Here is a 26,338-nt window from a genome sequence, read left to right as displayed (position 1 = left end):
TGAGGTATAAAGTATGGTGACCCAGTCGAGACGCGATAGTTGTTTTGATAAACAATAATCCCCAAGTCGGAGGGGCGTCAGGGACGATATCGATCAATTACGGAGACGCCAAGACAATCTTGGCCTTACTGCCTTACGCCTAACCATTTACGTCGGGCAAACCCAGACTATCAGGAACTTGATATCACGAGCCCCCGCACTAACCGCTTCCGGATAGACAAGCGAGCCCCTGAGGCCGTGCACCCGCCCAAAACAGGCTGCAACGCAGTGAGATGGCAACGTCAACTCAACAGACCGCTGTGGCACCCCGAGACTTCAATCATCATTATCTCCCCATTTTCCATCGAATTTCATCACAAAAATACGACTACGTGATTTCTCATGACCCAAGCTATCGTTTGGTACTAATTTTGTCCACCCTTTCGCATGGTTGCGCCTACCATCGCGTCCCGAAGATCACATGACTAGGTACGGGGGTATGGGGAGGACGCGCCCGAAGAAACTCACTTCGAAGGCGTCCATCCCCATAGTCAGGGAGGATCAAATAGATGCCATCGATGAGGATGTCCAGTCCGCACTCCAACAGGTCGAGACTGGCGTTGAAAAGGCCGAAGAATCGGTACGTATTTTCTTTTTCTCGTCACTACCCGGACCGTGTATGTCACGTGATATATATGATGCTATTCGCGAAAATTTTTCGCGTCGACCAATCGATCGCAATTCTGTCTTTCAGAACGAACAATTAGCTAAACAACCTTCAAAATGTGTAGGAATTCCATCTTCAGGCTGCTATCAATGCCGTGGCCCTCGGTAAAATCAGCGAGGCCAATATCCCCACGCCCGAAACCGTCCTGAGTAATATCAGATATGATGAGCTCTATCCTCCAACATTCTCGCAGCCAGCGACGTACATCCGGTTCTCTTCCACGGTGGAGGATTGCTGCGGATGTATGTATAACCTGGATGAGGAAGATGATGTCTACCTCAAGATCATGAACGAGAAGAGAGATCCATCCACCCCGGCGTGCACAGAAGACCAATTCGAAGAAGTGATGTATTTCTTTGAAGAGACCGCGCACACAAAACAACCTTTCGCATCCGTAGACAGTCCTCCTGTGCTTTCATACGCCGAGATTGAGGACTCCTTCGATGCCGCTGTAGACGAGCATATAAAGAGATTTGCCAAGGACATATACGAACACTGGAAGAAGAGGAGAATAAGCGTTGGAAATCATCCCCTGCAAATATCTCTCAAGGTGAGCTTCCTTCCACACCAGTCGTCATTGAACGTATGCTAACCTTGTGCAGTTCGAAACGGGCCAAGAAACCGATGATGGCGATCCATATGTATGTTTCCGTAGACGCGAAGTGCGACAGATCCGCAAGACTCGTGGTAGGGATGCGCAAAGTGCCGAGAAATTGCGCAGGCTTCGCAAAGAATTGGAGGATGCGCGACAATTGGTTGCTTTCGTGCGACAGCGTGAACTTGCAAGAAAAGAGATGTTCATCATCGAAAAGCAAGTCTTCCAACAACGCGCGGAAGTAAAGGACATGAAACGGAAACTCGGCATCAAGGACGATGATGAGGATCTCATCAACCAGAAGGTAGGAACCCGAATTCTTGGTCTTGAAGAATCCACCGCTAACCTTCCACAGCCCAAGAAGAAGCCCGTCGATGTACCAGCGATACAGCGTCCTGTACCGCCACCACAGCTTCGCATATCTCAGCGGCCTGGTGCTCAAACTGCCGAAGACTTGCAACTGTTGGAGGAAGTGCAAGCCGAGAAGGAGAACGAAATCATTCGCGATATCAAACTCAATCTGCAAAAGCATCTGAAATGGAACGAAGGATACGTCGATCATACAACAGCTCCACTGACGCCGTCTCCTAAGAGAACCTTTGAAGCTGCTTTCCGTCCTGCCATCACAACTCAATTGCCCACCCCTCCATCTTCAGACGCATCGGATGCAAACGATGCCGTTGCGCTAGACAATCTGCACCCATATTTCCGTGATCGTACCGCAACCTTTGATATGGATGATGATACCACAAAGATACCTTCTTTCAGAAGACGTGTAGGCCGAGGTGGTAGAGTGATGATAGATCGTCGCAATATGGCCGCGAGACATAGAGCAGACATTGACCCTATCATACTTGACCGGTTCAAATATGATGACGACGAGGATGAGGATGACGACATAGTGTTTGAGCGAGACAAGTATGATATTCAAGTCATGCAGCATCGTGCGATCATGGCCGCCAAAGCTCGAGAAGTCGCGCAGATGCAGGCGCAAGCCCAGGCTCACGCGCAGGCTCAGGCTCAAGCGGCAGCACAAGCAGCGGCACAAGCTCAGGCCCAGACCCAAACCGCGCGCCAAATGGCTGGAGAGCGCAATGCACCACCAGGGGCGACAATGGGCTCCAACCCTGGTCTGGGAGCAGTCACGAATGTCTCGACCTAATGACTGAACTGTATTATTTCGATTGATTATTTTGCATAGCGGGAGTTTTTCATGCTTTTCGGGGGAGATGTCTTCATCCTTTCACCGTTGTTGTATACCTGGAGTTCTCTTTTCTTTTGCCCTTTGGCCGTCCTTTATTTATTGCCTTGCCCGCTCAACACTTTTGAGTGATTTGACACACTCGATACACTGTACATATATACCAGGAACCAAGGCGGTGGTTCGTTTTTTGTATGACTAGAAACATTATTAGCAAAAATAATTGGAGGCATTCTGCTTGCATTTTGAGTTTTCTTGCCCTTACCTATTTTAGTTCCTCATAGATTCAGAATCTCGTTGACTCCTTCAATGATGGTGCTTCGCTTTCTTCTGACTCTCCTGGGCCGAACCTTCTGCCGCACGTTTACCAGTCCCCCTTTCTTCCGCATTCAAAAAGTCCTGCAGCATCATCAAAAGGGCCTGCAGAATCTCTTTCTCACCAACACGAACTTGAACAGCCATGTGGCGACGACGTTCCCTGGTCCATAGTACAGATGACGAAGCGAATTGTTGCAGTAATATTTTGTCTTCTTGGATCGTCGTGCCGTACTGGCCCATTTTGCTTTGTGCTGCGTCGAGTAGTATGCGAGCCTCGCGTGCTCCCAAGATGGGTTTCGGGTGTTTATTTTTGGAGAGTAAACGTTGCAATTCTTCGGAGTCGAGGGTTAGGGTTTTCAGGAGAGCGAGAAGCTCGTCTGGCAGTATGTCAAGTAAGGTATCTTCTGGAGAAGGCCGTAAGATACAATAGCCATCTTCGAGAATTTCTAGTTGGTCAAGGAGTTTGAGCTATAGTTTCATGTTAGAGAAGTTCGATAAAGGAGGGACCGATAACGATGTGATATACCTGAGGATATTCCTTGTCTTCGATATTATCAAATCCAGCAGCATGACAGATGCCAGTCAGAGGCAACTCGACAACATCGTATTGAGCATAATTATCTGTCACATAACCATATCGTCGAAGTAGATCTGAACGTGGTAGTTCACCGTAATCGTTGAAGATTTCGTCGCCGGCCTTGATGGGTTTGATAGCCCTCATGACAAGCGCGCCCTCTTCTTGGAACAACCGTGCCTGGGCGAGTCATGTCAGTTGAGCAGTACAGAAAAGGTTGCATAGCCAACATACATTATTCCTGTCTGCATCTGCATTAAGCAGATCTGCCAAGGGAACCATGCCTTTCGGCAATTGTTCTTCGTCATCCGTCAAGTATCCATCTTCCCCCTCACTTTCTTCCTCCTCTGCCTTTTCAATATCAAAAGCATAAGCCATGATCAACGAGCCCATGCGATGTGCCAATTCCAACAATGCCTGTGCTCCTGTATCATCATCGTAGGACATGACACCGTCGATGGGTGGGAAAAGGTCTGGGTGGGCCCGAACAAGAGGTAATACTTTCTCGAAAATATCTTCTTCCGCATCCCGTTTTCCAACCTTGTCGACCACGGCACTGGCTTGAAGTTGAGAGAATTCCTCCTCGGACCAGAACATTAAAGTGTCGAACTTCGATGGGAGCACTTGAAAATATTGCTTCCAGTTGGACTGTTCGCCTAGCGAATATTCGTAGATCATAACAACGACGAGGGACAGCCAGGGACCGAGATTTTTTAGGTCGTCGGCGAGTGTTTGATTCAGTCGAGATGTTTTGACCATCAACACGATATGATGTGGGAGGTGGAAAAGGTCTTCTCCTTCCTGGATATTGCTGCGTGCGACTGGGAAGCTGTTAGTCAGAGAAATGCGGGTGGGCACAAAAGCTTGACGAAATAAAAAAGAACGAGGTGAAGGAAGAAAAACTTACCAACTCCTCTGCCAGAGCCCTGATGACGGAGATCTCGGACCTCGATTTTGGGACTAATTGTCACGTCGGTTTGCTGAGAAAGCCACTGCATGAACCCATCGCTCTGACGCTGAAAGTCATCGACATCAGGGAAATGGTCCGTACTCGACATGGTATGGAATAAGGAGTGTAGGTCGGGAGAGCAACAGATCGCACAACAAAACAAGCAGGCCTTCCAGCAAAGCAACCAGCAACACAGGAGGGCAAAGAGAGTAAGAGAAGTGGTGTCAAGCAGAGAGGAGTAGGTAATTCTCATACAGATGTGTGTATAGTCTGTGCTCGCTTCGGATAAATCCAGCAGCCGGCGGCGGATCTGTCGCTGTCCTGTGCCTCGTGGCCAATCGATAAGCTTTAATTTTGATTTTGATTTTCGCATATCTTTCTTCATCCATTCCTGATTAGTCCGTCATTTGCCTTCAGAACAGTTTCAAGCTGTGTGAAATAGTTTCTTCTGTCTTATTATTTAGCTCTTTGTCTATTCAGAATGATTGCCATCGGCCTTGAAGGCTCAGCCAACAAAATCGGCGTGGGCATTATGCTCCATCCGAAAAATGGCGGCCCCGCTCAAGTCCTCGCAAATGTCAGGCATACCTATAACGCGCCACCAGGGGAAGGGTTTTTACCCAAAGATACAGCTCAGCATCATCGCGCATGGGTTGTGAAGCTGGTTAAGCAGGCTCTTGTAGAGGCAAGAATATCGGTGGATGATGTGGACTGTATTTGCTACACCAAGGGCCCTGGTATGGGAGCCCCGCTTCAGAGCACAGCTGTCGCGGCACGCATGTTGAGTCTTTTATGGGGGAAGGACTTGGTTGGTGTGAATCATTGTGTTGGACGTACGTTATCATATACTATCTGATGAGATCTATGACTAATCCAGGACATACAGATATTGAGATGGGACGACAAGTTACAGGGGCCACAAACCCCGTGGTTTTATATGTGTCCGGGGGTAATACACAGGTCATAGCATATAGCTCGAAACGATATCGCATATTTGGAGAAACACTCGACATAGCTGTCGGAAACTGCTTGGACAGATTCGCACGCACACTATGTATTCCAAACGACCCAGCACCGGGCTATAATATCGAACAACTTGCCAAGAAGGGAAAACGTTTAGTCGAAATGCCCTACACCGTCAAAGGGATGGATTGCTCCTTTTCAGGCATCCTAGCACATGTGGATGGATTAGCAACATCTCTGGGTCTCAGTGGACATGCTGCTGCTGCCTTGGATGAGTTGGATCAAACAGACTCAAACGGCGATGCAGATGCTAGCGACAAGATTACCCGCGCGGATTTGTGCTTCTCGTTACAAGAAACGATATATGCCATGCTGGTTGAAATCACCGAACGAGCGATGGCACATGTCGGTGCACAGGATGTTCTTATAGTTGGTGGTGTTGGATGCAATGAGAGACTGCAGGAGATGATGTCTCTGATGGCACGGGACCGAGGTGGCTACTTGTATGCCACAGATGAGCGCTATTGCATTGACAATGGTATCATGATTGCCCAGGCTGGTTTGATGGCACATGGCTGCGGTTTCAAAACGCCCATTGAGGAATCAACATGCACACAAAGATTCCGAACGGACGCCGTTTATGTTGATTGGCGAGACTGATTGTTGACAGTCCTCATCAGACGTAAAGTGTTGCACACATGGTTAGTGTTCGGACTTATTAAGATCGTCGTTTGGCGTTGTCAGTTCCGGCATAAAACATTACTGTATATAGAGCATGCATCGGGTCGGAGTCTGTCGGACGTTTATATGAGAAATCATGTCGCAAGTTAGATATTTGGAGGAAGAAGACTCTACAAGGTCTCTATTCCCAAGACTCTTGGCTGTCATCCTCTTCTTCTATGATTGTCGACGATATTATCCCGGACTCTTTCGATGGTATGAAATCGTCACGATCCATCCAGTCAGCATAGAATTCGCTCAATGTGAATCTGTTGTTGTGTTTGCCAGATATATCTGACTGCTGGTTACGAGGTTTGCTCCCGCGGGGGGCTTCAGATGCTGTTGAGTCCGAATCCGGAGTCACATCGGCTGAGTATGATCTTTTGAACTTGGGTGACTCGCTTTTTCTTCCTGTGTCGCTTGACAAGTCGAAGATCTGCCCAATGGATCGATACGTGACGCAAAGCAATAGACCAGCAACTCCACCAATCAACACTGCATATCCTAGGAAATAATAAAGAGGCTGTATTCGGCATTCCGCATTAGCTCACATTCAGACCACGATAGCTACGAACCAATAACACAAGGCTTACCTCAAACTTTGCAAGAAATCTAAAAGGAGCGCCAATCACGTAGAGACTCACTCCTCCAACGTACACGAAGGGGGCCAGAATTGTTCCGAAAAGTGATAACAGAAGCGACGAAAGGCTCCATAGGAGCAGAATGACAGGATATACGATGTAGTAAAGAAGCGTTCCTAAATGCCGTGAGATGCGGAGCCAGATATTGGAATCCATCTTGAATAGTCGACTCATCGACAGCTTCCCTAATGCCTTCTTATTAGCACAGAGTGCATCATCCATGGAATGATGTATTGTAGTCCCAGCCTCCTAAAGCAGCGACTCCAGACTAGGCCGTAAACATACTAGCCTAGTTCGGATCGGGAGCTTAAGCCCATCTCATTATCCTAATATCCTCCCCTCTCTAACTGCACTGGGCAGCCACTTCACTTTGCTTTTTTCGTCTAGGTTCACCATCACCAAAAAGATATATCTAGTCGGTTAAATCTACTGTCTTAGCAATCTACCGTCACCTTGCTCATCAGAAAAGCTCAACGTCGAATGCTAGCGCCTTGATTTCTCACCCGTCATCCCCGCAAAAAGCCGGCGACCTCCCCGCTCTAGATGGGAAACAGTCCCTCCAAGAGTCCGCCAGGAAACTCGCAGACTCCATTAACTGGTCCTCACAATGTTCCCGGCCAGGAGCGAAGGGTGAGCAGGCGGACTTCGATCAATGCATTGTCAAGCACAAAAGCGAGTGCCGCCGATCCCTCGGCTACCAGAGAGAGCGCGACAGGCCAACCGGCATCTCATGGTGTACAGCAACGTCTACAGTCGCGAAATGTCCCTGCCCAGACGACACAGCCGATTCACGAACTGCCGGACAGGACTGGTGGAAGGAGATTCGATGGTCGATATCCAACTAGAGAGGCTGTAGAGGCTTCGAATCCAGTCCAAGTTCCTTTATCAACGAATCGTGCTGGCACAAGGCGAGATGAAGGTCACATGCCCCACGAGTCTTCGGCCAATCCTGCAAATATTTCAAACACATACTACTCAACATCTCACCTTCAAAGAGGCCCGCCTCGATTACCTCTGCCCATTGGGGACGCCGATGCTACACCCGGTTCGCCGGTCATCGCGCCGGCAGATTCGCAAGTAGATTCAGTTCCCTTTGAGCTGGAGAACCAAGTACCTCAAGCAACGATATCCCTTGATGACCCGAATGTTGATGAAGATGAAGTTGAAGATGAAATGTTGGCGTATGCCATGCATGGACCGGGTACCAAGGCTGTACCAACTGTGATCGAATGGAAGGGGACCGGAGACCGAGTTTTTGTTACCGGTACATTTGTTAACTGGGAGAAGAAGTTCAGATTACACAAAAGGTAATCCCTTCTAAAGCAATTGAGATTGCCCTTGTTAAGATATATATTGACGCATACTGCAGTGATACGGAGCCTAATGTCAAGTCGACTACATTGCATCTTCGCCCTGGTACACACCACCTCAAATTCATCGTCGATGGCGATATGCGAGCCTCAGATGACCTCCCGACTGCCGTCGACTTCACAAATCATCTAGTCAACTACATCGAGGTGGTAACAGACGACCTCCAAGGCCAACGATCCCGCCGTCCAAGCGAACGGGCAATGAAAGCCATGGTTCCCCCAGGCGTTCATCCACCTCAAGTCCTCCCCGAAACCGTAACCGCCCATCAAACTCAAGACTCTCTTGACAAGGACGAAGAACCCGAAGAAGAGCCTGAAGAGGAAATCCCCTTGGGCAACTTTAGTGGCACCGTCCCTCAATTCTTAGTGGATATTGACCGTGAAGACGAAGATGAGGAATATCAAAGAGCTGCAAATGTGATTGCGGATGCTACCACGCCGCCAATCCTCCCGTTGTTTTTGGGTAGATCGATTCTGAATGGCACGACACCAATGAAGGATGATAACAGTGTCTTGAATTATCCGAACCATACGGTGCTGAATCATCTTGCGACGAGTAGTATCAAAAATGGCGTTCTGGCTACGAGTGTCACGACGAGATATAAAAGAAAGGTACCTCCCCTCCTTCCTTCATATGTTATACTCATCCTCTAACGTGTCTGATAGTATGTCACTACTATATTGTACAAACCTACAGGGGATACTATGTAATATGTAGGCGTGATGATGATGTTTTTCACGCCTATGAGAAAGACTTTTTTTTATTATTTTGGGCCGACTTGTTGATGTGATGTGCCTATGAAATGATTATAATCCAAATGACCTTTCTATTCATGTTTTCGGGGCAAAATGATCACAGCGTGACCATAGTCGGTTCGAGTGATGTATTATGATGAGGATAACTCGATGAAATGATACCTAGGTATATCGTATGTATCAAGTACAACTTCGTACTTTATTAGACATATGCGTATAAGTGAGTATGCGATAAGATCTATGCTATTTGCTATCGTACATATGAGTATTCATCCATCTATCTAGTGTACAACGAACATGGGCTGAAAGACTATCTCCGCCCCACAATTTCCCTAAACATCTCCTTACATGGCACTCTACTCTCTAACTTGGCACACAACAAAAACGCACCACTCAACTTCCGATGCAGACTATACGTCTCCTCCGGCGGCGGCGCCAATCTCTCCTTCAACATCGTCGGGATCAGTGACCGTACTCGATCCGTGATCGTTTGGTCACGGAAATCGTAGATATCCGGCGCCGAGCCACGGTATGGTTCGGCGAGGGTCATGATGGAGTCGATGTGTGCGTCGACCATGGCTTGGGATTCGTAGCCTGTCAAATAGCCCAGTTTGAGAGAGAGGGTACGGCAGCTTTCTCTGTCGTCGCGTGCCGCGGCAACGAGGGTGTCGACGTATGTCTCAATGAAGTCAGAGGGGTACTCGCGCGAAGCACCGAAATCGAGTAATTCGAGGCGATTCTTTTCGGCGTTGTAGAGGAAATTAGTCCAGTTGGGATCGGTCTGCATAAACCGAAACTCGACAATTTCGCGAAGACAAAGTCTAAGAATCTCCGTGCCGATTCGGTCGCGTTGTTCTTGGGTGAAATTCTTGATTTTGGTAACAGCTATACCGTCCATTCGTTCCATAGTCAGGACTTGTTTGCCGGAGGCTTCATGGATGATTTCGGGGACGACAAAAGAAGAAGAATCGTCTTTGAGGAGGTCACGGAATCGTTCAGCGCATTGGGCTTCGCGTTCGTAGTCGCATTCCCAGGCGAGTTCGGTGCGGGCATTGGCGATTGTTTTATCGAGGAATAGGCCCTTGGGTAAGAGGCGGGTTGCTGTGAGGAGGATGGAGAGGTTGTTGAGGTCGGAGTCGATGGAGTCTGCTACGCCGGGATATTGAATTTTGATGGCTACGCGTCGTCCATCTTTCTTCAAGACTGCGCCGTGGACTTGGCCTATTGAAGCCGCGGCCATGGGGATTTCTTCAAAGGACTCGAATAGATCTCGCCAGTTGGGGCCTAAGTTGTCAACAAGTACCTTGTCTCTTTGTGAAGCCGGCATATAATCAGCACGGTCTTGGACTCGTTGCAAAACGGCAGCAATAGGCTCAGGTAGCATCCGGGAATCTTCATTGATTTTCGTTAATCGGGAGTCAACATTCCTTTACAACGAGGCGACCAACCTTGAAAACTCATCATTTGACCTAATTTAAGAGCAGCACCTCTCATCTTAGAAAGCTTTGCGACGAGACGTTCCATATTCCCGGCACTAAACATGATCGAGCCGTTGGCGTCACCAGATCCGGTCGCCCTTCGAAAGCCTTCACCAAAAGCGCCAAAAGCCATTGATGTAGCGAGTCCTCCGTATTCCCAGATTCTGCCGAGGCGTGTAGAGGGGACTCGCGATTCTGACATTTGATAGGGAGTTTCCGTGTTTATTGTGGCCTCCGCGGTGATGTCCTGTTGATAGTCAGCGTTTGTATTACGATTTTGACAAATATTTGTACGATGCGTACCTGAGCGTCTTTTGGTAAGGTCTCGATTGTAGGCGTAACATCTTTCTCAACTTTTGGTTTCTCTGTTAAATTGTCGATGATTTCCTTTTGAACTGGCTCATGTTTTGCAGCTTGATCTCCTCTGTTGGTGATATATGGATTCCTTTCCTTCTTCGACAGAAGCAAGCCAGCAACCCTTGGGCTACGGAACACAGCTTGCAGAGCATCTTCCGAAGGTTCCTGCGATGTGCTTTTGGGGGTATGGAACACATCAGAATTTATAGGCCCCGAAGTGACATGTGGATCGCTTTCTTGCGCAACGCTTCCCTCCTGCGGTATCTTAACCCTAGGAAGTGAAGAAAGTCCCACTTTTAAGCTCAAAGATGGACTATAAAACGTATCTTGAGCTTTGCTGGTGATGAGATGATCAGATGTTGATGTTGGCTCGGGAGCCGCTTGTTTGGCGGGTATTTGGAACTCGGATGGTCTTTGTAGCTTCCTGGCTTCTTCAGAAGACAATGTTGTTTTCGAATCAACAATCTTTACATCATGCGCCTGGCTCTGACTGCTCTGTCCGGCATCTTGTTGAAATGTGTGGTTGATTAGATCCTCATTGGCGGGTCTGGCAGGACGATCATCCGACCATGAAGTAGATGGCTTTTTCTCATCAAAACGTCGAGCCAATGCTGAAGCTGCCTGAGCAGTAATAACCAAATTGTCAACCTGCTGCTTGAGACCCTTTGTCAAAGAAGACGTGCGTGTAAAAACATCCAACTGCTGTTGTCGGATGGTAAGATGCTTGCCCGCAACGTTTTTGGCAACATTCAGGAGCTGGATAGCATCCAGGAGCCGCTTCCCCGACATTTTTATTCAATCAATTGAGATATAGGTTACACAAGCCACATGTTCAAGTAATCGTCGTATTCGATTCTCAACTATTGACTGATGCACCAAGAAGTTGGTCGGCCTGCCACGATACATGGCACATTTTCTGCCCACAGTTTCCGCCTTGAGAGCTCTTTCGGAACGGTTTAGTTAAGCGGATTTAGATCAACAACTTCTTCCAACACACCTAGGTATATTGTTCTTGCTGATAGCTAGCACTAGCCTTCACCATGTCTCAGATTGACCGTCTAGAACTTCAAAATGAAATAAGAGAACTTGAACTTCGACTGAAAAACGCGCGGAGTCGGTTACGGGAGACGCACGGAAATGTCGCTTATGAAGAGTCTCCTGATTCGGGCTTTGCAGACAGTATGTTCAAAATACTCTACGAGTATAAAAACTTAACTTGGGTTTGAAACCTCTGAATAACATCGTGACTAGTCAAATATCAACTATCGCCATTCGTACACTCACTTCTTCTAATATCCGACTCTGCCCTACCACTCGGCTCATTCGCTTACTCGAGTGGCCTAGAATCATTTCTGGCACATCAGAAAGCATTACCGCAATCAACTCCACCTATTCCACCTATTGTTGCTTTCAGAAAATTTCTCAAACTATCAATCTCCTCCGTTTCAAGGACTTCTTTACCCTATCTCCTGGCTGCTTACCGCGCTCCAGCGGAGCTTGAAACATTAGACAATGATCTCGATGCATCCACTCCCTGTACTGTAGCCAGAAGAGCAAGCGTTGCACAGGGGAGAGCTCTTATTAGTGTTTGGGAAAAGTCCTTTCGCCCATCTTACATCCTCACAGGTAATGCCGCTAATCAACTCGGCGCTGACCCTCAATCTGCCGTAGCCGCCATCGAAGAATTTTCCGAAGCACTAAAGATGAGTGGATACGACAACGAATCCCTGGGCCCCAACGGGCACTTTGCTCCGTTATGGGGTGTTGTTTGCGCTGCAATGGGGATTGAGATTGGTTTGACTGCTTATACTTTCATGTTGAATCATGCAAAGGCAGTTCTAAGTGCTGCCGTGCGAGCATCAGTCATGGGACCGTATCAAGCACAGACATTCCTTGCTAGCAATGAAATCCGGAATCTGATCAATGAACGGATACGTCATGATTTTGATACAAGGCCTGAAGATGCTGGTCAGGTTGCGCCAGTGCTAGATCTGTGGTTAGGGAGGCATGAGTTGCTATACAGCAGGATTTTCAACTCATGACGGAAACATGAACAGGTCTTGCTTTGGTTTCGTGGAAATTGAATTGATAACTGAACTACTGATACATTTCGCAACGGTACATGTGACGCTGCATCCACCACCCGCTAATCGTCTCACTACCCAAAAATCATCCGTTTGCCGACAGTGATGAGGCAGCTGCTTCTAAAGTCGAGGGGATAAACCAGAGACTGCCAAACGCCAGCCGCTTTCAAAACAAAACGAGAACCCCACGCTAACCATAACCGCAAAAGACGCCTTGACGATGGATGTTCAAATGAAATGACAAGAAGAAACACATAGTATACAGTTGAGACGTCAGAAAAAACGGGAGGCGTGAACGTGCATGGACTCAAATTAGAGGGTCACGTGCATATAATCGTTGCTTCCGAAAGATTTGTTACAGTTCGGGCATTTTCGTGACCGGGAAACTTGTCGCTCTTCCACACAATCTTTGCAAAAGACATGGCCGCATGTCTTGATGGCTGTATTCTTGAAATTGCGTCGACAAACCGTGCAAAGTGCAAGGGTCTATATTGCTGTTAGCTGATATGTTTTGCATAAAAAGCACAGCATCACTTACTCTGAGCATTTCATATTCGGACGAAGAATTGCCAAGCGACTTGGTTTTCCAATTTTCCAGGCTCTTCTTTGTATCGGAAAGGGTTGACTTCAGACTCTCGACCTCCGCTTCGGCTTTCCTGCAAGCAGCCGATGTAGAAGCCAGGGTGCTGTCTTTTGCCGTCATGAGAGATTTGAGTTCGGCGACCTGGGCTTTCAATCCATCTATAGTCACGACATTTTCAGTATTCTGTTGCTGTGAAGCACGATATTTGGTCGACACAGAAGTGAGGGCTTCTTTCCCTTCTGCAATCTGCTTTTCGAGGTTTGCGACAAGCGAACGAGTGGCAGCCTCGGAATCTTTAAGTTGGGAGATAATGTCGGAACTCTTCAGGTTCTGCAGTCGTAAAGTGCGCACTTCAGCATCCCGTGCCTCTTTGCTCTTCATAGCAGCAAAGTACTTTTGATCGGCTTTGGACTTTTCTGCAGCCAAACGCTGGGCTTTTTCTTCGAGGACGTTGATATCGGCAACTTTCTGTGACGCCAGACTTGAGTACTTTTTGCAGACTGTTTGCATGGAAGTCAACTCTTTGTTGAGCATCGCATACTGTCGGTCAAGATTCTGGTATTTTGTTCGCAATTCTTCCACAGAAAGCCCTTCCAGGTGCTCGGCGGTATCGTCCTTTAGACCATCTACTTGGATCCGCAACCTCTCCACTTCCGACTCCAGAGATGAGATCTGCGCCTCTCTGGCCGCTGCTAACTCTTGAGCCTTGGAGGCTGCCGTCGACTCCTGCTCCTGGCTGGCTTTTCGCATCTGCTGATCTGCGAGTAACTCGTCCCGGGCGTTCCTAATTCTTGCAAGATCTGACTCTGCCTTTTGTAATTGGGCATCCTTTTCTTCGATCTCTTTCTGCTTCTCAGCATCCATGTTATTTCGATATGCGGTTCTCTCAGCCTGCAGCTTTCCAGCCTCTTCGCTTAATTGAACATTCAGCGCTTCGAGATGGTTGACACGTTTAATCACATCCTCATATTGCGATTTGAGTTGTTTGAAAAGATCCGTGTGCGCATAGTCGTCATCAGTGAGTTTCGAGTTCTATTATCCATGTGTCAGCGATTTGCGATGAGCGTCCGCAAGCGGTTTGGGTGGGATGATCAACCTTGACGTTCAGAGCGGTAATTTCACTTGCCAACTTTGCATTTTCGGCCTCAAGGGTGTCCAATTGTTCTCGCTGTTTTTGTGAAACAGCCAACGTTTTGTTGTATGCCTCCTCCAAGTCTGAATTCTTCTCAGGGCTGGGGGTAGCGCCGTTGACTGGGGTTGCAGTATCCTCGCGAGTCGCAGATGACGGTCCATCGCCTCCAGGTCGTTGTGCGCCAAGAATATATTGCTTTTCCAATTTGGCGACTGTCATACTCCTCGCCCGATCAAGCTTCTTCTCCGCCATCATATACCGCAAAGACGCCGCTTCTAACTGTTCCTCGAATTGTTGTCTCTCGGATAAGGCCTTCTCCAGCTCGACTATGGTTACCTTCTCTTCGGCTAGTTTCTTCGCCAATTGACTTTGTAATTCCGACACTTCCTGGACGGCTTTTGGCGCATTGGCTATCAACTTGGAGACGGTATCCTTGATATCACTTGATCGACTCTTCAGATGGTTTTGGAAGTTCTCATTATCATCGAACAGCAGGGAAGTTTGAAAAGCTGGATGGTCTATCAAATATTAGTATTTCCTGCTTGAAGTGAGATTCTTGAAAAAATTTCATACCTTTGCCATGCGCATCATCATCACCAAACAATATTTTGACCTCATCGATTAACTGATAACAATTTATGTCAGCCTCAATGTCATCAGGAACACATATTTGACATCTTACTTGTTTAAACCAAGCATCGATTATCCGCAGGTGGTCTTGGTGAAACGTAGCGGCTTTCGTCATCTCTTTGACCTTTGATTCCAATGTGACCTTCTCCCGCTTAAACTCCTGCATCTGGCGCCAAATGGCATCTTTCGTGAAGCGCTGTACAATAACATTCAGTTAGCAAATAATTTGCAGAATCTAATAGCGGAGACTATGCCGGTTAACGAGGGGTCCAGACGGGTATAGCCTTACCTCCAAATCATCTTTCCATGGCATATCGGCATCTGGGTTAGGTTTGTTTCCATTTACCACAGTCGCCTGTCTCTTCGATGGCGGCGCAGCATCATTCTGTTCATGACCGGCAGGTCTCTTCCGGTCTTCCATCTTGATAAGACCGGACTCAGACGATGAAACGGGGGTTGCTTCGACGGCCGGCATCAGTGGCTAACGCGACTTCCCGATGGAAACAGCCGCTAGAGTCAGCTATACACGCGCAATCAGATAGATTATATTGAAAATGTCGAAAGCACGCGTAGAAACTGATAGCAGAAACGAGGTGGTGAGAACGAAGAGTGTGCCGGAAGGACAGTCATTGGAAGGACAGGAGGATTTTCGACTTCGGCCTCTGGCTAGCGTCGTTAGCGCCTCTCACGTGACCTCGGCCCACTTCTCCGCAGATTTCTCAGTGAATCATCAAACCTCTAAGATAAGTGTACACACTGGAACTAGATGAGAGCAGCATATTTCTAGCAGTCAACTCCACAATTTGATAATATTCGAATCAAATATGTGACTGATCGTTCGACCTATACACAATGGTGTCTTTTACAAGTTCTGCAATTAGTAAGTCAGAAAACACCCCGCATCTGTATGCTCTTTATCTCATACCAATCTCCTTCGTAGATAAGTCGGGGAAGAAGTTCGCGCCCAAGGCGCCTCCTCGTCGCGCTCCTCCAGCAGCGGTAAATTCTGCGAGAGCCAGTGTCTCCGAGGGCAGACCTTCCGTTACGCCAGTGCCTGAGACACAGAAAGCGCATGCCCCACCAGTTGTTTCCCCTACTCCAGATACGCCTCAACCAGTGCAAGTGACCGAAGAACCGCGGATAGAAGATGTGGTTATCAGTAACACTGCTATCCCTCAGCCGGTCGCATCAGTTACCCCGATTACAGAAACTGCGCGGTCTGTTGCGTCTCATGAAGGGTCTGTCGTTGCGAAGGAACGGCCTGTACCTATTTCAGCCCCAGGACAGTCGAGACGCGAAAGAGCAATCAATGCACCTCAGACTGAAGTACCTGAATCTCGCATCCAAGCCAACAGGTCCCCAAGTCAATCTATACCTCCAGAAGAGGCTTCGATACAAGCACTCGCACAAGTGACCGCGGCCGAGAATACTCCTACACCTATCGCACAACCTACAACCCGCATCTTCAAACCTCCCGAAAGAATAAACCGACCTGAAAGTACCACTGAGTTGAACAACGTAACATTGACAAGTGAGGAATCTACACCCCAGACAGACAATGCTTCTGCTACAACTACCCCCAAACCACGAGCCTCTCAATCTAAGAGACATCAAAGCACGGCGTCGGATACTACCCCTGGCACAGAAAACGCGAGAACTCGCAAGCCCCGAGGCAAACGAAAACGAGAGCCAACTCCTGAGGAATCAGAGCACGTCGAAATCGCACCCACAGTTGTGAAGATGTCTGAACTATGCAAGGATCTCAGAACTGGCAAAAAGTCGAGACGAGAAATGGAATTGCGAAACCTTGAACAACAAGAAGCAGAACGAAAAGAGAAGGCCAGGGAAAAGGCTCGCAATCCTGATACACCTGTGAAGACCGACGTAGAGAATGGATCGGCGGCACCTAGCGGGATCAATACCACACCAACAAAAGCGAGCGGTCCACGGATGAGAATTGTGAATGGTGAAATCGTTGTAGATAATGCCTCGCTACAGATTGATCGACATGCCGATGCAGCGCGCGAGTTCGGTGAGGGGGAACACGTCGTCGAAAGTCGGCTCAATAGAAAGATTAACCAGGCCACATACGGCAAACGGACCAAAGCCGAGTCGTGGGACGAGGATCTGACCGATCTATTCTATAGAGGGTTGAGAATGTTTGGCACCGACTTCTCGCTCATAAGCAAGATGTTTCCAGGACGATCTCGACGTCAGATTAAATTGAAGTTCAACAACGAGGAGCGCAAGGACCCTGAGCGAATCAAACGGACGCTTCTAGGACCATCCGAAGCGATCGATATTCAGACATACTCGGAATTGACCAATACGGTATACGAGGATGTCGAGGTTATACAGAGAGAACTCGATGAAGACAAAAAGAGAATTGAGGAACAGCACGAAAGAGAGAAACGAGCACAGGACGAGATGATGCGCAACCCAAGCGGAATTGCGGACAAGAACGTCGTGCCCAGTATTGAGAACAATAATATCAAGAAGAGACGCTCTATCTCGAAGAGTATCAGCGCATGAACGGAACCAATTGTGCGTTCTCGGTGATTTGATAGATGTATGTTGAAGCAATCACGACTATTATGCCAATTAGATTATGTACTTTAATGAGGCGTTTATCGGCGACTTTATACGGGACTTTTGGCCATGAAAACTAGGGTGGCCTCCGGCGTCTTTAGGAATAGGCGGTGTTTTTCATTTCTTTCTCTTTGCTTTGAAATTGATTGGTCTTGATTGATCCGTTCTCCTTCACACAGTGCCTTTCAAAGGCTACGTGAACCTGTTGCTACATTAATAGTAATACATCTCTCGTTGTCAACAACCCAACGTATATCTTTCAAACAAAAGCGGACGAGTCTTTCCTCGATCATCGTCGTCTAGTAGACCCAAAACCAGTGTTTGACCTAGGAGGGGAGAAAGACTGCGATGGCCCTGGAGCAGAGCCTGGGTCATCCCTATAATCATAGTCATTGCGTCTTGTATAATATGGGCCTGCTCTGGTCTGTCGATCTCGATTCCGACTCCGACCCATCGCATATCCGGCAGCGCCTCCAGTTGCAAGTCCGGTCCAGAACCCTGGTCCTGAACTGGATTTTCTCTGTGAGTATTGAGGCTGATAATCGTATGGAGGTGGAGGGTAATCGTCATCATCGCCACCACCACCACCACCACCACCACCTCCTCCTCCTCCTCCTCGACTATTACCTCGTCTTCCGCGATCACCACCACGATTGTTGCCTCTTGATATGGCAATGACTATAAAGAAGAGAACAGCGATGAAAATGATCATGAATATGAGTCCTGAGGTATTGCTCTCAGATTCATCCCGCCAGCGTCCATATCGTTCCTCCCCCTTTTCAGTTAACAAGAGGCGATACTCCACTCCACAGCTCCCTTTGAGAATCCATTTATCATTTGCATTCCTGTAGCCCTCACAGATCACATCTGTGGAACCTAATTTAAATTCTGATGGAAGATTGGCGGTGCAGCTCCATTGGATGTCCTCTTCATCGTAGTCGTAGCCTTGGTTTGTGCAGCGCATCGTATCGATTTGATAGAGTTTGCAGACATTTTTGGGACCAACACATTTTAGCTGTGGTAATGGAGGTACGCGACGGTGGGATGTTTCCCTGTCTGCGCGCAGTGTGAGAGTCTTAACATTGGAAAGGCGGACGGCGTTTTTGCTGGGCGGTGTTTCTGAAAGCACTGTGGAGAGTAATGATAGGAGGAGGAACAGATATGTCGAGCTGATTCCCTTCATTTTGATAGCTTTACCCTTGACTTGGTCGAGTTGATGGTTTACTCAACCTTGTTGGCGATTGCTGCCTAGTCTGAACAGGACACAGAACAATAAATGAGGTCTCAGCGTGTCCAGTATATCTTACCAGACTTCGATTGCTCAAAGTATCCAATGTTTGTTCTTCAAGCTTGGTAATACGTGTCCAGACAACTCCACGGCGGGCCTAGTATGACAATATCATAGAAGCGTGGAAACATAAATAGCATTTCCGGTTAATCCCCTCTCTGAGGCAAGAATTAAATGGGGAAAATATAATATCAAAAATACTATTCGAAAGAAGATCGATCTGGTAACTAACTTATCAACAATCACATGTGACGACATAATCGAACCAACTAGGCCGCAAATCGACTAGCGTCGATTTTGGCGATCTGAGTTGATGTTCAACGCATTCAACCACCATCATCTTCACTCGGTCAGCCCTTTCATAATCCCAATTCTGACGGGGATGGTGGGCTCTTCATGGATCTAGACGTATCAGTCTATCATGTCTCAACACTCCCAATGTACGTATTTCTCTCCCTGAACCAAGACAGCATACTAATGAACCTAATGTCTAGATGACGCTCCTGGTGTCCCTGTCCAGCCCTCGTAAGCTTCAAATCTAATCGAGCATCTAACAAATACAGACCCTAATGAGTCTCCTAGACTATCGTTCACACAAGGGTTCCTCCTCGGACAGCTTTCCGTCGTACTCCTAATCGGAGCGTTCATCAAATTCTTCATCTTCGGTGAAGCACCAGCACCCCCCTCGCGCGGGCTAGCCAGTCGCACTGCATCGCATCATCGATCCTACTCCATAAACCAAGGCGACAACAATGTTAGCAACAATAATACAAGCGGCGGTAGTCCACGGACACTATGCGAAAAGCCATCTACTTCGAACGTCCTCCGACCTGTCCCCTCATCCGCAACTAATACACGCTCAATTCTGAGAAAAACATACTACAACGCCATCCCCACACAGTTCTCGCATACAAAGCAAGGTCGGCACCGAATACAACATTCTACACATCAACCGGAATCGTTGGATTGGTTTAATGTCTTGATTGCGCAGACGATCGCGCAGTATCGGCAGACAGCGTATTTGCTGAAGGATTCGCCGACGAGTTCGATTCTTGATTCTCTGTCTGCGGCAATCAATGACCCGCAAAAGAAACCGTCGTTTATCGACACCATTAAGGTCACTGATATATCGCTAGGCGAGGAGTTTCCGATCTTCAGTAATTGTCGCGTTATTGTAGTGGACGATCCGAATTCAGACGGAGGCAGATTACAGGCATTGATGGACGTTGATCTGAGCGATGATAATTTGTCGCTGGCTATTGAGACATCGCTGATATTGAACTATCCCAAACCTCGCTCTGCCGTATTGCCTGTTGCATTGTCGGTTTCCGTGGTGAGGTTTTCGGGTACACTGTGCATCTCCTTGATTCCGGCTGCTACAGAACAGAGTCCCTCCTCTGCACCAACGCCGGATGCAAGCAACTTAAATGTGCGGACGCTATTCCAACACATCTCGGCCGAGCTGAATGGAACAGCAGCGAATCCCACAGCCAACCCCGAGAAAAAAGGCGTTCCTAAAACGAACCTGGCATTCTCGTTCCTTCCAGACTACAGATTAGATCTTTCGGTGCGATCACTTATCGGATCTAGGAGTAGGCTGCAGGATGTCCCCAAAGTGGCGCAGCTAGTCGAAGCTCGCATTCACTCCTGGTTCGAAGAACGGGTCGTCGAGCCGCGCGTCCAGGTTGTTGGATTACCCGATTTCTGGCCTAGAAAGGGGCGAACGGGCGTCAGACCTGGTGAGGATGCTGAAGCTGCTGCCGCGGTCGCAGCGGCTTCTGCATCATCTCGCGGTGGTGCGCCAGAAGCGACGCCGTCTGTTCCAGAAGAGGCTATTATCGATGATAGCCCCGTAAGGCCTGGATTGCGGTTTCGTGGACCGGCGGGTAGATATGATTCGGGCTCAAGTTTTGATGAGCTTCCGAGAGCTGGTCCGGGGTTGGGCGAGCCGTTGGATATACCGGGTTCGATGCCTGGGGGTCGGGCACAGTGATGTATTATAATATAGTATCTTTGATGATATAAAATGACCCCCTGTGATATACTACAGAATATAATTTTCCCTACTCAATATTCCACGCTTGTATAACATAGAACCGTGGGATATTGAGTATTGACGAATGGTTGTTACCTATATACTTTTGATGGATGCACTAATTAGTAGACCTGCATGGTCCGATGATAGACAGACTTTGATCCAAAGACAAGAAAAGAAAACCGAAAGACCTGAAAATGCAATGAAACAAACGAATGAAAGAATCCAAATCTATATGATATGCCCGCTAGAATTCATACGCAACATGCAGTAACAAAAAAAAAGACTCTACTTCCTCCTAATCAGCTTCTTGAATCCACCAACAACAGCCCCAATCCCACCAAACAACCAACCCATGCCAAACGACCACCCCCTGATGCGAACTGTATAGATGAAGAAATAAACCAGCACCCAGTTGATAATCACAAAGGCGAGAAAGATGCCGAAACAGTGCCATTTGTCGTCATCCTGCACGTTGAGAGTGTGCATGTACTCGCTTCCATTGCTGTACATGCAATATCCACACTCTCCTCCCGCATTTGTGGTTGGTAGGAGATAGCCCGTTCCAGCGATGTTGTTCACCCAGTCCGAGGCGTAGGATTGGCAGCTTTGGCCGTCCGGAGGCGTGAAGTAGGTGACTTCCTGAGGTGCACATTCCACTGCCACAGAAGGTAAAACGGCGGATAGAGTGCCCCGAATCCACCATGTGATTGGGTTCGCGTAGTAGATCCAGTACTTCCAGAACACGGGGTACTCGGCGTAGGAGCGGACTACGCCGTTGAAGAGGTTGCACATTACGAAGAAGAAGGGCAGGACCTGTAGGAACCTCTATCAGTATGAAGTGATGGGGAGGGTGAGGAGGGAAAGGGGAGCTTACATTCGAGATGACAGTAAACGAAGGCGCAAACGCGCAAATCCACTGTCCCCAGCTCGCTTGAAAGAAAAAGAAAAGCATTGTCATGAGAAAGACGTATCCCGCCGAACTGGAGTCCGTCGGTAGGCCGACGGGGAAGTACCAGAGCACAAAGTAAATAACCGACGTGAGGATGGCGATGGGAATCTCGCAAACGACATTTGCAGTGCAAAACGCGACCCAGCCGTAGATTCGACTGGGGTATTCGCGGAATTCCCATAGAGATCTGTTCATGTAGAATTTTGGGAGGATGCTGTTCATCACGATGGGCGGGATGAGGATGATGAGGAAAGTTGAGAACATTCGGTCCTGCAAGCTTGACACGGTGTTGCCGAGCTTCCAGAAAGTGAAGCCGTTAAAGATACCTAGGATAACGCTGACGAAGATTTTGCCGTAGTAATAGGAAGGATCACGCCAGTACTGCAGAAACACTCGTTTGGTGAGCATTTCGATTTGTGTTGTGACTGGGGCCGCGAATTCCGTTTGTTTTCCCGTTGCGTCGTCTGAGATGGGGATTTGACTGCGCTCTTTGACGATCTTTTCGATCTCGTCGAGTAGCTTTTGGTTTTGAGCGGAGCTGCGCCATTCTTCATTCCAATCTATTTGTTTCCCGTTGCGAACGACGGGTTTTGCGGCTGTTTCGAGGATGAATTCGGCCACGTTCTTGGATGGAGGGCACACCACGCCCCGGTCAGCGAAGTATTCCACTACGTCGCGGCCGTCTTCGCCTACGGAGCCGAAATAGAAAGTGTTTCCGCCGGGATTGAGGGCGAGGATCATGTCGAATTGCTGGATGAGCATGGAAGAAGGTTGATGGATTGTGCAGACGATGGCTTGGCCGGCGTGCGCCAGTTTTCGCAAGAATCGGACAATGGAGAATGCAGCCTGACTGTCGAGACCACTAGTCGGTTCGTCAAGAAACAACAAAAGACTGGGCTTGGCGGCTAGCTCAACTCCAATGGTAACTCGCTTCTTTTGCTCGACACCCAGCGAACTGATGAGTGCGTCTTGGATGTCTTCTAGTTCGAGGAGGTCGATGATGCGGTTGACATAATCAATCTTTTCAGAACGGGGGGTTGCTCTGTCCTGGCGGAGGATGGCGGAAAACTCCAGTGCTTCGCGGATCGTGGCTGTCCCATCGTGCAGGTCCATTTGTTCACAGAAACCGGTTCCACGCTGGAAGTCAGCGCCTAGAGGACGGCCATCGACCAACATGTCGCCAGTGACGACGCCCATCTTTTGTCTTTGCGCGAGTGTGTTGAGGAGGGTTGTCTTTCCGGCACCAGATGCACCCATTAATGCAATCATGACTCCAGGTTTGGCGTATCCGCTCACCCCGTTCAAGAGTTTCCTCTCGCCGTTGCCGTAGGGGACGGTGTATTCCACGTTGGACCAGGTGAAGATACGGTCACTTGTCGTCAAAGAGTTCATGATTTTATCCTCGGATGAGGAGTTGCTGGCCGGTACGACTCCACCGTTTGCAACGTTTTCTTCATCACTCTTCTGCTCTACTTGAGCGAGTTGCTTTGATCGCCGAGACTTCTTGAAGACAAGGGCACCGCCCCCTCCGCTCGCAAAGGTCATCATCTCATTTGCAACAACCGTGACCAGAATGTACAGAACCGTAAAAGCAACAAGAACACCAAAATTGCGCCACAAGTGATGGCGCGTGAAGCCAAACGACGTTTCTAGATACGCTGCCCCTGAGACTCTAGTCTGATCAACCGAAGACCCCGGAAGAGCACAACTCTGGTGACCAGCTACAGCCCCCGGACCAGATGGCACAAGCATAGAAGGATCGCAGTCCATTTCCCGATTCGCAAACTCATTCGCGAGAACTGCCTCGTAGGCGTACGAGACGGGGTTGACATAGAACAACCAGCCGAACCAAATAGAGCCATTGAGCAGAGCGCTTTTTGGAATTGCGTAACCGAAAAAGATGACCAGCAAATTCAACGCAATTCCGCCGAAACGAACTGCATCGTCGATTGTAGGCGATAAGGCGGCGAACATGCGGTACATAGACGTAATGCAGATGGTGGTTGTGTAGACAAAAAGCAAGTAGATGAAAAACTTGCCTGCGTCAACATCCAACCCAGACAGGAAATAGGTAATGATACCAAATATGGTGACCAAGGTAGCGAGGAATGGGAAATCAACCACAACACGAGCAATCGAGACTGCCGAAGGTCGATAAAATGCGTAATCCCGATGACGCTGGATCATAGTACGACCAGAGACAGCGGGCATCAATTCGGTCATTTGCAGCCAGCCAAGGAACAAAACAGAAAAGAACAAGATACCACCTCTTGCAAACGCGCCGCTGGTGTTGAGCGATTCACCATAAAACAGGGAGCTGACAATCAAGGCGTTGGCGATGGCAATGAAAAACTTCGTGTAAAGAGATGTCTTGTCGCCTAACAACAGCCACACTTCGCGCTTGACACAGGCGGCAACCTGTTTGGGGAAGGAGACGGTGTAGGAAGACTTTTTCGAGACGGTTCTGCTCTTTGATGCGCCGACAGTTTGCTGGAATAGTCGGGTGTCTTCTAACTGGCTGTCGGCCAGTTGACTTTTGTACAGTGCAACGTCGTCGAGAATACGTTTGTAGGCATCACTTGACCTAAAAACAGCCTCCAGCTCTTCGGCAGTTTTCGGTGCTGATACTTCTTTACCAGGCTGGAATTGACGAGCGTTAGAGTCACAAAGGGAAGTCAAAAAGTCGGCTGTAGTCGATTGTGGTGGACAGTAGAATCCCAGGTCAACGAAGTACTGTTTTGCCTCGTTGGCTGGACCCTGGAAAAGCATTCTTCCTTCGTCAATGACGAGGACCTTGTCCATCAACTCGTAGATACCTTCACCGGCTTGATACAAAGTGACAAACGTAGTTCGTCTGCTGATATCGGTCATGATTCGCAGGGACTTTGCGTAATCCAAAGCAGTGCTAGCATCGAGACCCCTAGTAGAATTGTCCCAGCAAGTTACTGTCGACTTTGACGCAAGAGTTTCTGCAATACTAACACGTTTCCGTTCACCACCTGAGACACCTCGCACATACTCATTACCCACCTGTGTGTTTTTCGTATGGCTGATGCCAAACATTTTCAGCAACGCATCCAGGATAATGGGCACACTGGATCGATCACCCTTCTTGGTCTTGTTCATGAGCGAGAATTTAAGGGTTTGCCAGACGGTCAAGGTCGCAAAATGTTGGTCATCCTCCGGGTTATAGTTGACTTCTCCACGGAAGTGTTTGTGTTGTTCTTCAGCCGATATACCGCCATAGCTCACGTCACCCAAAACAGCAGCATACGAAGAGCGGTCGTTGGCGATGGTTTTTAAGAATGTAGAGCAGCCAGCACCTGGTCGACCCAGGACAAGCATCATCTCGCCATCGCGAACAACGCCGGTGAAATCGTTGATTAGGGTTCTTGTGGCGGGTGGCTTACCAAATCGGAGCTTGGGGAAGAAATGTTGCACAATATGATACAAATCCGGTCCAAACGTGCCAGTCAGCGCTTCAGGGAGCGTTTTGACAAAAGATGCCGACGCTTGCACGCCCATGACGGTCAGGTTTTTGTATAAGACGCCTACCTTTTTGGCGGGTTCGCCTGCAGTCGTCCTTCGTTCTAGGGTGCCACCCATCAGAAACTCGCCTAGATCAAAGTCGTCCTGATCATGCTGTTCGGACTCATCGTCTCCCTTTTCGATATCCTTCGTAGTAGTCTTCGTGGCTGACCGCCATCGACTAGCAGGCCGAACGGAGCGACGAGAAACCTGCGAGCGAGTTCTCTGCAGACTCAACCGACTCAGTTCTCGCCGCATCTCTTCGAAATCTTCCATTGCGCCATGGCGAGAAACCGGGTCGCCCTCGGTTTGTTCTCCCCATCGGCCATCGATGCTGAGTTGGGAGGGGCTGGCCAGGGTTGATTCGGCGGCGGAATCTGAGCCGCCGGCATGATGAATTGGTTGGGGGGTTTCCCGGTCGTCGGTGTTGTTACGCTCCTCGACGATGCCTGGGACGGCGGCCATTTTTCAATTTTCAATTCGCAATTCAATTCAATTCAATTGATTTTGTTTTCAGGCAACGGTTGACATTCGATGGATATGTTAAGATTGTATTCTGATTATGGATTCGATAACAATACAGTGTAGAAAGGAAATGTAAGGAAATAATATGGGCAATTCGTTGTAGCCCTGAAAGAGAAGGAGATGGCGAGCCAGTCGGTCACTGGTCTGCACAAGGCAGAGAGGGAAGAGTAGAGAGTGTCTGTATGAAATATAAGAAGAAGGGAACAACAAAAGAAGAAAAGAAAGGCCAGCCAGTAAATTCTTATAAGACTGCTCTGCTAGCTAAGATAAGCGTGGGAGCCAGCGAGGCCTAGTTCAGTCTCAGAGATTCGCGCGGATATAGCATCTAACAAAATCCGGTGGATAGTTAACTACGTGCTCCGTA

The 26,338-nt window shown here is 48.4% G+C and overlaps 12 protein-coding genes across 12 annotated transcripts; 6 read left to right on the top strand and 6 right to left on the bottom strand.

Moving 5' to 3' along the window:
• Window positions 1-478: 478 nt before the first annotated feature.
• Window positions 479-2,463, top strand: EYB26_009689 (uncharacterized protein; the record flags this gene model as incomplete). Its single annotated transcript, XM_054268936.1, has 4 exons — window positions 479-619; window positions 771-1,256; window positions 1,309-1,605; window positions 1,657-2,463. 4 exons carry the CDS (start codon window positions 479-481, stop codon window positions 2,461-2,463), a joined length of 1,731 nt encoding a protein of 576 aa, XP_054124911.1.
• Window positions 2,464-2,808: 345 nt separating this feature from the next.
• On the bottom strand, window positions 2,809-4,452 carry EYB26_009688 (uncharacterized protein; the record flags this gene model as incomplete). The annotated part of the gene is made up of 4 exons (XM_054268935.1): window positions 2,809-3,288; window positions 3,347-3,574; window positions 3,629-4,215; window positions 4,302-4,452. The coding sequence occupies 4 exons, from the start codon at window positions 4,450-4,452 to the stop codon at window positions 2,809-2,811; spliced, it is 1,446 nt and encodes a 481-aa protein (XP_054124910.1).
• A 372-nt stretch (window positions 4,453-4,824) lies between these two features.
• Window positions 4,825-5,966, top strand: EYB26_009687 (uncharacterized protein; the record flags this gene model as incomplete). Its single annotated transcript, XM_054268934.1, has 2 exons — window positions 4,825-5,176; window positions 5,230-5,966. 2 exons carry the CDS (start codon window positions 4,825-4,827, stop codon window positions 5,964-5,966), a joined length of 1,089 nt encoding a protein of 362 aa, XP_054124909.1.
• Window positions 5,967-6,168: 202 nt separating this feature from the next.
• Window positions 6,169-6,823, bottom strand: EYB26_009686 (uncharacterized protein; the record flags this gene model as incomplete). The annotated part of the gene is made up of 2 exons (XM_054268933.1): window positions 6,169-6,549; window positions 6,620-6,823. The coding sequence occupies 2 exons, from the start codon at window positions 6,821-6,823 to the stop codon at window positions 6,169-6,171; spliced, it is 585 nt and encodes a 194-aa protein (XP_054124908.1).
• Window positions 6,824-7,210: 387 nt separating this feature from the next.
• Window positions 7,211-8,748, top strand: EYB26_009685 (uncharacterized protein; the record flags this gene model as incomplete). Its single annotated transcript, XM_054268932.1, has 3 exons — window positions 7,211-7,974; window positions 8,037-8,649; window positions 8,704-8,748. 3 exons carry the CDS (start codon window positions 7,211-7,213, stop codon window positions 8,746-8,748), a joined length of 1,422 nt encoding a protein of 473 aa, XP_054124907.1.
• A 355-nt stretch (window positions 8,749-9,103) lies between these two features.
• Window positions 9,104-11,417, bottom strand: EYB26_009684 (uncharacterized protein; the record flags this gene model as incomplete). Its single annotated transcript, XM_054268931.1, has 3 exons — window positions 9,104-10,185; window positions 10,242-10,518; window positions 10,575-11,417. 3 exons carry the CDS (start codon window positions 11,415-11,417, stop codon window positions 9,104-9,106), a joined length of 2,202 nt encoding a protein of 733 aa, XP_054124906.1.
• Window positions 11,418-11,668: 251 nt separating this feature from the next.
• EYB26_009683 (uncharacterized protein) lies at window positions 11,669-12,670 on the top strand (the record flags this gene model as incomplete). The annotated part of the gene is made up of 2 exons (XM_054268930.1): window positions 11,669-11,807; window positions 11,880-12,670. 2 exons carry the CDS (start codon window positions 11,669-11,671, stop codon window positions 12,668-12,670), a joined length of 930 nt encoding a protein of 309 aa, XP_054124905.1.
• A 354-nt stretch (window positions 12,671-13,024) lies between these two features.
• On the bottom strand, window positions 13,025-15,532 carry EYB26_009682 (uncharacterized protein; the record flags this gene model as incomplete). Its single annotated transcript, XM_054268929.1, has 6 exons — window positions 13,025-13,198; window positions 13,251-14,327; window positions 14,392-14,945; window positions 15,001-15,052; window positions 15,110-15,253; window positions 15,347-15,532. The coding sequence occupies 6 exons, from the start codon at window positions 15,530-15,532 to the stop codon at window positions 13,025-13,027; spliced, it is 2,187 nt and encodes a 728-aa protein (XP_054124904.1).
• Window positions 15,533-15,909: 377 nt separating this feature from the next.
• EYB26_009681 (uncharacterized protein) lies at window positions 15,910-17,589 on the top strand (the record flags this gene model as incomplete). Its single annotated transcript, XM_054268928.1, has 2 exons — window positions 15,910-15,937; window positions 15,998-17,589. The coding sequence occupies 2 exons, from the start codon at window positions 15,910-15,912 to the stop codon at window positions 17,587-17,589; spliced, it is 1,620 nt and encodes a 539-aa protein (XP_054124903.1).
• A 346-nt stretch (window positions 17,590-17,935) lies between these two features.
• On the bottom strand, window positions 17,936-18,829 carry EYB26_009680 (uncharacterized protein; the record flags this gene model as incomplete). Its single annotated transcript, XM_054268927.1, has 1 exon — window positions 17,936-18,829. One exon carries the CDS (start codon window positions 18,827-18,829, stop codon window positions 17,936-17,938), a length of 894 nt encoding a protein of 297 aa, XP_054124902.1.
• A 526-nt stretch (window positions 18,830-19,355) lies between these two features.
• Window positions 19,356-20,927, top strand: EYB26_009679 (uncharacterized protein; the record flags this gene model as incomplete). Its single annotated transcript, XM_054268926.1, has 3 exons — window positions 19,356-19,374; window positions 19,429-19,459; window positions 19,517-20,927. 3 exons carry the CDS (start codon window positions 19,356-19,358, stop codon window positions 20,925-20,927), a joined length of 1,461 nt encoding a protein of 486 aa, XP_054124901.1.
• Window positions 20,928-21,257: 330 nt separating this feature from the next.
• On the bottom strand, window positions 21,258-25,914 carry EYB26_009678 (uncharacterized protein; the record flags this gene model as incomplete). Its single annotated transcript, XM_054268925.1, has 2 exons — window positions 21,258-21,785; window positions 21,847-25,914. The coding sequence occupies 2 exons, from the start codon at window positions 25,912-25,914 to the stop codon at window positions 21,258-21,260; spliced, it is 4,596 nt and encodes a 1,531-aa protein (XP_054124900.1).
• Between the last annotated feature and the right edge of the window lie 424 nt (window positions 25,915-26,338).

The sequence above is a fragment of the Talaromyces marneffei genome, chromosome 8, assembly GCF_009556855.1.
Source record: "Talaromyces marneffei chromosome 8, complete sequence".
Lineage (NCBI taxonomy): Eukaryota > Fungi > Ascomycota > Eurotiomycetes > Eurotiales > Trichocomaceae > Talaromyces > Talaromyces marneffei.
The sequence above is the reverse complement of the archived record's forward strand: the minus strand, read 5'-3'. Positions and strand labels throughout refer to the sequence as shown.